Consider the following 8,759-nt stretch of genomic DNA (forward strand, 5'->3'; position numbering starts at 1 on the left):
GGTAAGGTGGGGGCAGGGGGCGGGCTGGACGCTCCCAGGTCAGCGGAACTGCAACGTTCCGCCGCGCGAGCAGCCACCCGCGCCCGCAGGTCACTGACAGGTCACTGACAGGTCACTGACGGGTCACTGACGGGTCACCGCCTGGTCAATGACTGGACTGCTGCTGACGGGCCATTGACGCAAATCATTCGACTTTGCGTAGTGGTGAATGCAGCAGAAGATTTGCCTCACTCGACTGACGAGCAGAATAAAATCTAATCCAACAACGATTTTCGCGAATTTCATTGCAATTTTGCTGAGCAATGGCAGCGGACAGTCATGTGGCGTGACTCACCGGCAAGGTCTGGCGGGGCCAGGTACACACGCACGCCCACACACACATGGGCGCGGTCCAGAGCGCGTCCTGGGCTGGGCCGCCTGCTCGGAGCGAGCAGCGAGCAGCCCTCCGACGTCGCTTCGGGGAATCAAGGCCAAAACAACACCATGGCCACCGCATCGCGCGTGTTATATGAGCTGGCCAGGGCGTTGCGTCGCAGCGGAAAACGAGGGCCGATCTTTGGGGGCGGCCGTCCGGCCTGACTGGAGCCTGCAGCCTGGCTGGAGCAAAGAGCCAGGGACGCTCTCGGGGACGACATTCGCTCCTTTTGGCTTGCTTGCTAACCGTCGCTGACTACGAGTAGGCGATCCGCACGCACGCTTACATGCGGCACAGTATAAGATGGCCCCCACACACCCCTGACAATGTCGCAGTTATACTGTACCTCATGGAGCCGTGTGGACGCGTTGCCCACTTGCAAGGGGCCATAAGGCGTCGTGATGTGTAGTGACAGTAGGCAAGCCAGCCCACACGGTTTCATGAGGTACAGTATGACTGGTAAAATTGTCCGGTGCATATGTGGGCCACCCTGTATATCCAAAGGAGACGTACTGTACGCGGACCTTTTTGTGCTCCCCGCAGCTGGCCTACGGACATCCTCGGGCGGGTCATAGACTCCCCGCGGCGGCTGTCCGCGGCTGGTCGGCGCCAGCCTTGGCCCGATCGCGTGCGGTGAGGGCCTTCCATCCGGGCAGAGACACGCATCGGTGGTAGTTGGGTGTTGGAAATCGCGCAACAGAGCCCATCGGATGACGAAAAAGGTGGGTACCTTCGAAAAACGACCTTCCATTGACGGGTAAAGCGTCGACGGCGCCTAGAGGTTACAGTTCATAATTCCGGAGGCCTTCCTCCCAAAGGTGCAGTGAACTGTTGACCAACGTCAACGACCCTGGATGTGGCACAGCCCGCGCCCGCGACTGTGGTCTCTGAACAATAATCTCACGCGAAAAGTTTTGGCGTCGTGTTGTGGTCCAGAGTCAGAGTGCTGCTCGGCGCTGCGCGCGCTGCTGTAGTCGGGCACCAGCTCCACGGGGAAGGAGAGGGGAGAGGTTGGTCGCGACAGGGCGGGGGGCGTGGCGAGGCGCGGGGTGAATGTGGGTGGAGCGAGAGGGTGGAGCTTCCGGGAGAACGGGAGGAGAGCAACACCCTCAGCCCCAGCCCGCCGGTGCTCCTGCTAACGTCCTGGTCCTGGTGATCATCAGCATCAACGCAGCTGACGCAGCTGACGAAGCTGACGGCTGGCTCCGGGGCAGGGACGTATTCAGGAGTCGGTATTTTGTTGGAGATGCCTACCTTCCGGCTCGCCCGCCCAGAGCGGTGAGGGGCGCTACCCCACGAGACGCAGACTCCACCACTGTGGCCGCAAAAGCTCCCGAGGAGCCGAGTCGACAATCGCAAGAGCGGCAGTCGCCTCGCTTTGGGCCTTGGCTTGGTAGTTGTGCCCGTTCGTTGGGCCCTGGCCGGGTGCCGATACTCCGGGGGGAGTGCAGAACCTCCGATGCGCGGGGTACTCCCGCGACGCGGGCACAGAGGTGCGGCGCGGGGAGGCTGGATGCAGCGGCGGCCCGGCCAGGCCGTCCTGCCGGCAGCCGGCGCCACCCCCAGGCTGACCCCACGGCATCCACGGCGAACCCCACCTGCACTACAACCAGAGCTCTCCTTGACGGGTGGGTGATTTAACAGCGCCAGACGACGCGACGGGCGCGGGGAGGGGCCCTGCAGTGCCACGCCACACGGCCGCGCCGAGCTGGACCGTGCGTCAGACTGCGCCAGAATGCGTCAGCAGGGCCCGCTGAGTCAATATGATTTGCCAGTCCAAGTCCGACCGGGGAGCGGGAGGGAGAGGCTGTCGTGTGCCCTGGTGAAGCAGCGGTGCTACAGCGGAGCGTGAAAATGACCAATTTCTCAACTGGATATTACACGGAAGTGAAATCACAGGGGCCGGCTGAAGAACACCGACTTGAGGGCGTTAACGAATATCCTTCAAGAAAACCGATTCTCGTCTGCTGAAGACCGCTAAGACAGTTGCCTGCCGCAAAGCGTTTAGCAGGATGCAAACCCGAAAGTCCCTCAGTCGGGGCGAGGAGCACCCGGATGCGACAGTCTCCGGGTGTGTGAGGTACTACTACTCCTCCAGAGCGGGGCTGCCGGCTGCCGGTGACATTCCGCCCCCTCATGCTCGTCCCGTCCCGTCCGCTACCCTCCCGGTCCCTCCGGGTCGCGCCGGGCGGGTCGCGCCGCGCCAGGCCGGCTGGCTCGGCCTATCGATCCCAGGCGCCGCTGCGCTACCGCCGGCGCTGGCTGCGCTGGCGGGCGCGGCCCGGCCCGGCTAGGGGCGCGGCTCAGAGGGCGTTCAAGTCTCCGCGCGGACCGGTTCGTTGACCCGCGGCAGCCTCGGGCGGCTGTGGCTGCTCGGGGGCGCGCCTCACCCCCAGGACGCGCTGCCGGCCGCGGGCGGCCCGCGCAGCAGCGCGGCATCTGCCTTATGCTCGAGGATGGGGTGCCACGGAGGGGCTGTCCTCGAGGACACGACTCCACCATCGCGAACACCGTGTCCTTGGGGAGTTCTAGAGGACGCGACCGACTACCCCCCCTCCCCGAGCCCCGTGAGTCCTTACACCCTGGACCTCCCGGCGGCAGCCCCCCAACCCCTTCCCCGCGCGGAGCGTTACTGACGCGCGCGGGGCGGACCAGCCGTGGCGCCCCCTCCACCCCCCGCACGTGATGCTGCGACTTGCGTAACGAGTGGAGTGGACCGGACGCGCGCGCCGTCCTCCCGGCCCTCCCCCGCCCCGCGCAAGCCCTATATAGCCCTTTGTCGGCCTGTCGTTCGCACAACATACTATCTAGCTGCAACGCCAACGGAGGAGGAAGTGGGACACATGTCACACTAAGCGATCCAATTTGGGGTCACATTTCAGTAATTCAGTCAGTTGCACACGACGCGAAGCAAAGCGTTACTGAATACATGCGCATGCCCTGGGTGTTTCAGAAGCGGACACTGCAGCGTTTAGGGAACGCATACTAGCTGAGCCACAGGGGCTATAGCGCCTTACATACGAAGGGAGTACGCAAACCCACAACACTGCGCTCTGATACACCCGGTTCACTGTATTTGTACATACCATGTGGCTGGTTAACCCCGCTCACTTCTGTACTTATACTGTAGACCGCACGCAGGAGTGCGGGTGGGCTTGCCTATCGCCACTGTGCGCGGCGCCCAGCGGCGCCTTACTGGTGGAGCCAATAGGCAACCCGCCCGCACTCGTGCGTACGGTACAGTATAACTACAAAAGTGAGCGGGGTTAACCAGCTACCTGCTACATTCGATGCTCAACGTTTCAGGTGCCTGATTACTTACTGTAGCGCACGCAGACTTTTCTTGACTTTTGCTCCTGAAAACGCCGCCAACGGGCAAAATGAGTAGGCAACCCGCCCGCGCCTAGGAATGCGGTACAGACGCGCGCAGGGTTGACCAGCCACCCGGTATGCAGTTAATTCTAAATGCTGAATGCTTGCACGCAGACATACAAGATATAGGTTCGTTCTATTTCAACTATATTTGAAACGTCCGATGGTTCCTCTGAAATCAACCCAATCAACCCTTATCATGACTCACATTGAAAATATTTTTTCTAACGCTGGAATGTGACCACATACGTGATGTGCAAATTGGTGTGACACGTGTCTTGCTAATATTCCTAGTGCGCTACAGACGGAGTGAGTAAAGCAAGGGCACGGAGTAGCAGCTGCTGGCAAGGTCAAGCGGCACAACCCGCAACGCACCATGCCCTCCACGCCGTCTCCCGTCCCCGTCCTTTGTCTTTAGCCACAGCCCACGGCGGTTTGGTCAGTGCAAGCTTGAGATTGGACAGACAGAAGGCAGATGGCAGAGGTACTGCTCCATTTCGCAGGACGGTTAACCCAGCAGACAGGAGCCGTTATTGTTCCCAAATCCTCAGTTGTGAGAAAAGTCGAGACGGTGACTCGTGAGTGTTTATGAGTACGAACTTCATTTCAGGTGGGATTGTAATGACACAACGGGTATCGTGCCTACGTAGTTAATCCACTGTGGTCGGTAATCTACTATACACTATTTTATGTAAATTGGCAAGTGGCAGGGCTCTGTCCTTGTCCCTTCCCTGACACGTCCCCGCTGCGCGTGGCACTCCGGCCAAGGTCCGCGCCGTCGTGTACTCACCCTGCGAAGGCGGTCCTGAAGAAGGTCTCGGCGACCCTGCTGTTGGCGGGCTTCAGCCCCAGGGCGAGGAGGACATTGTCGGCGCGGCGCAGGTCCTTGGGGAAGGTGTCCTTGGGCGTGGGCCTCCAGGTGGGCAGCACGTCGGCCAGCGTGAAGGGCTCCTGGGGCCGCGGCGGCCGCGGGGCGCGGGGCAGCGCCGAGGCGGACTGCTTGATCCTGGAGCGGCGGGGCTTGGGCGCCCTGCGCGAGGAGGCGCCCGAGGCACGCCCGCGCGCGGCCGAGGGGGCAGGGGCGGCGCCGGCGGCGGAGCCAGCGGACCCAGGGGGGCGGCGGTGGGGCTTCCGACTCGCTCCGCTAGGCAGCGTGGCGGCGCGCTCCGGCTTGCGGCGAGGCGGCGAGCCTGGCAATGAGGCAGAGAGAAGAAACGTCAGCGAAAATCTCTCCAGAGACCATAGACTCTAGTGTTTATAGTGACACTGGAAGAACACAGGTAGGAATCAACACCCTTCTTCGGGTGTTATTGACTTTCGAATCTTTAGAGATGCACCCCACACCCGGGGAAAGGCACAAAAATGGCCAAAGGGTGCAAAATTTTAGTGCCTTTGGCGACTTTCATGCATTTCTAAAGCCAGTAACATATAGCACTTTTACAAACACACTGCCTGTTAAAACTTTATTTTTAGGTGGGCGACCTTGGGCCAAAAGAGGCCTCGTGGTTAGTCAAGTCAAGTCGACAACTCGTACCTTTTTAGTCACCGTAGATAAAAACTACAGCATTACCAACAACAAACAACAGTCAAAAATTTACCACGGGTAAATAAGCTACCTGGTAATACAGAGTTGTCCACAGACCCCTTCCTTTATTTTGCTTATACTGTACCGGATGCAGGCGTGCGGCCGGGTTGCATACTCGCACGGGGGCCATAAGACGCAGCGGAAGTGTAGGCAAGCCCGCACGCACGCCTGCATGCGGCACAGTACAAGCAAAATAAAGGAGGGGGTCTGTGGACCACCCTGTAGCCTATGTGGGTTCAAAATTCACTGTAAGATAAGAGTTTTTTCGTAAGACTTTTACAGTTACGGGCGAGGGGTGGTTGAGGTGAGGGCTGGCTGAGGGCTAGTAACGGCCGCACCCCGTGGACAGAACCGCGATGGCCGGGCTGTCCGGGGAGACCTGACGTGACCTCGACCCGTGACCCGACTGTTTCCATGTTCAGGATGCTTTCCGGGCGCTTCATAAAAATCACACATAAGACCACGCCCAGTTCCACCCAAGCAAGCGGACCCAGCATCGGAGTCCGTTTATCAGTATTTCCACCTGCGGGGAGGGTGTTCTGTGCCGGTGTTTGGGCGGGCTACCAGAAGGCGCCACGGCGAGCGACGGCAGCAGTCGCGCGACCGGCTTAGCCTCTACTGAACCTACCGCAGCGCCTGGGGCCCGTGCGAATAGGCAACCCGGCCGCACTCATGGAACCGGGCTAGCATACTCTAACGCTCCAACGGGGCAACGGCTCCAAACGGCCACCACGTGTACCCCGTGTCCGGGCCACGACACAACGGTGTTGCGGGTTTGCACACTCTAGGGGCCATGCAGAGCGAGTAGGCAAACCCACCTGCTGCTGTCTCGTAGCCCTGACACACGGCATAATAGTAGCGCACATATCTTCATCAATATCAATCGGCTTATCAAAACTGGAACGTTAATAGGCCAATCTTTACTAAAACTGGAACGTTGATCGATCGGCAAATCTTTGGAACATGAACCGGCAATCTTTATCAAAACAGGCAACTAACTTCGGAGGCGCAAGAAATTGTCTGCAATGGGCAGCGCAGATCACCCAAATCATTACGAGAAAAAGGAGGGTAGGGAAGCCGACGATCAATGGTAGTTCGGATGAAAAGGTAAGATAAGCATGAAGATTCACACGGTTTACTCGCAGCTTTACGTTTTTCCAAGCGGCCCGCTCCATGTTAGATAGATAACGCTATGTCGTCCGAGTGCGGGGGGTTGGGGTGCAACTGAACAGTCCGTGGCGTCAGAGTGGGTGGGCGAGCTGACTCCGCGACCCGCCCCGCGCCCCGCCCGGGACGGGAACTGGCAGCTGTGTAGCGCCCACCTGCTGGCGCCCGCCTCCGCCCCCTCCCTCCCCCAGTCCCAGACTCGGGTGGCTCTTGTGACTGCTGGCCTCCGACACGACCTCAAGTCCTCTAAGGCCCCAAGGAGACCGAGTCTGAAGTCGCTACGGCACTACAACAACCCCACCCCACCCAGGCCTCCTCACGCCTTCGTCACTCCTGCTTCGTGAGCTGGGGACGCCAGGCGCTCGCCAGTGCTGTTACATAGTGTAGTTTTGGGAGTAAGAAGCTATTGGGGTAGAACGTAAACGTTCCCCATTGGCCGATACCTTACCCGCCTCCACGTCACGCCGGGGGCCTAGCCGAGGGCAAAAGCTCGACCACGTACGGTTCAGGAACGACTATGTTCTCTCCCTCCACTCAATAAAATTGATGAGCTATTTAGTGCAGAGCACAGAATTATGTACGAGTTCCTTAAATGGTTATGCAAAGATTGTGCGTAAGTAAGTACGTAAGAATTTTGTTCGCGTAGTAACGCATGCACGTGCACATAGGCCTACCCGTCTGCGTACCTTACACAAGAATTTAGTTACTTCTTCCTTCCGCCAGCCAAAGCTCACTATTGCCGCGAAGCTGGGTGAGGCAGGGGTAGGATGGTCCAGTTCCCGGCGGCGGCTGCGATAGTATCGATCGACGCGGCGCTATCTGGCGATACCGCCGGCGGGGCGGGCCACGGCGGGGCAACACGTGAACACTCTCGCATCGCACGCCATCACTACTCAAGTAATGCACACGCACTTGCAGCGGGCGCCATGATTGTGAATACTCGTGACACAGACCTGCGGTCGAAATCCGCGCGGACACCCAGAACCGGCAGGCCCGCGGGCGCGACTTTCCGCCAAACGAATATTTGCCGACCACGAGGCCGACCACCTTTATTAATACTATTCTCGTGTAATACCCTAAAATACCCTATAATATTTTCTTTCCAAATTCCAAATCAATGAATCGGTAGAAAACAGTAAATTGAATTGGCCTGTGGCTTGAGGCGTGGAATACCGTTGCCAAGTGGTCAGACAGGGTCACACAGGGGCAGGTGCGAGGGCAGGTGTAGCCCGCGACGCCAAAAGATTTGTTCGCTTTTTGCATGCTTTCGTATTGCTCCAGGTCGCTATGAACAAGAAGTCGTGATAACCCTTTTTGAAGTTATTGATGTTGAAATCCGTTTCGCAGTGAGTGGCGCCCTACGCTTATGGGTTAATCAGGCTCCCGAGCGGTGTTCCCAATGGTCATGGCTGCAGTACGTCCGAGGGTTCGAAGTTCAAAAAAGCGACTCGAGACCGTTTTAGGTTGGCATGGGTACGCCTGGGGTCGTCGGGCCGGCCAGCCACTGGCGTTAATACCACGATGCATCTTTAGCTTTATTATCTTATGGTACCCCCTAAAACTGCCTATAATACCACAGTAATTATCATATCTTGTAATACCATGTAATACTTAAAATATTCTACAATACTTCTATAATACCTATAACATATGGTACTGGGTACACGCTGGCGAGTCGGTCCCCGGGAATAATGACACCGCGGCTCAACTCACCCTCCCACCCCTTTCGCTTTAAAAAACAATACGGCAAGAAAACGGCGAGGGGTCGCCAAACTCGCATTACGCCTTATGATGCTTCATAATATGTCAAAAAACACCCCAAACATCATACCTCACAATCTAAATGTTCCATAGTACTTGCCCGAGTTACCCCTAAGATGACCGTAACCAAATTAGTTTCTTTTCAACGTTTTGGACCTGCCATTTTTGCCCTTAGGGTTGGTTGCCGGGATTTGCCGTAGGCTTTTCGTTCTCAGGAGTGAATCGCTCTGAAAATTTCAAGTCTCTAGCTCATATCATTTTTGAGGCACAGCCGGACGAGCCGGACATAACATAAGTCGAACACAAGATCGATTGCAGAAGCCCATACTTTATTGCTCTGTCAAAGCAGAAGGGCGGGCTATGTAAAACTGTGGCAACTATCGTACGGACATTTAGACCGTGGCGCCGTGCAGATAGGCAATGCACGGGCGAGGCGAGCGGGGCTGCCTACCTCCCCGG

The 8,759-nt window shown here is 58.0% G+C and overlaps 1 protein-coding gene across 5 annotated transcripts in view; it reads right to left on the reverse strand.

Annotated features, from left to right (window-relative positions):
- LOC113212574 (serine-rich adhesin for platelets) overlaps positions 1–8,759 on the reverse strand; it is a 39,241-nt gene that overhangs the window by 26,788 nt on the left and 3,694 nt on the right. For all 5 annotated transcript variants that reach the window (XM_052269238.1, XM_052269235.1, XM_052269236.1 and 2 more), the window contains exon 2: positions 4,578–4,977. In XM_052269238.1, coding sequence (XP_052125198.1) covers positions 4,578–4,977 — 400 coding nt within the window. The remainder of the gene's footprint in view (positions 1–4,577; positions 4,978–8,759) is intronic.

Source organism: Frankliniella occidentalis, unplaced genomic scaffold (assembly GCF_000697945.3).
Source record: "Frankliniella occidentalis isolate FOCC.00 unplaced genomic scaffold, Focc_3.1 Scaffold87, whole genome shotgun sequence".
Classification (NCBI taxonomy): domain Eukaryota; kingdom Metazoa; phylum Arthropoda; class Insecta; order Thysanoptera; family Thripidae; genus Frankliniella; species Frankliniella occidentalis.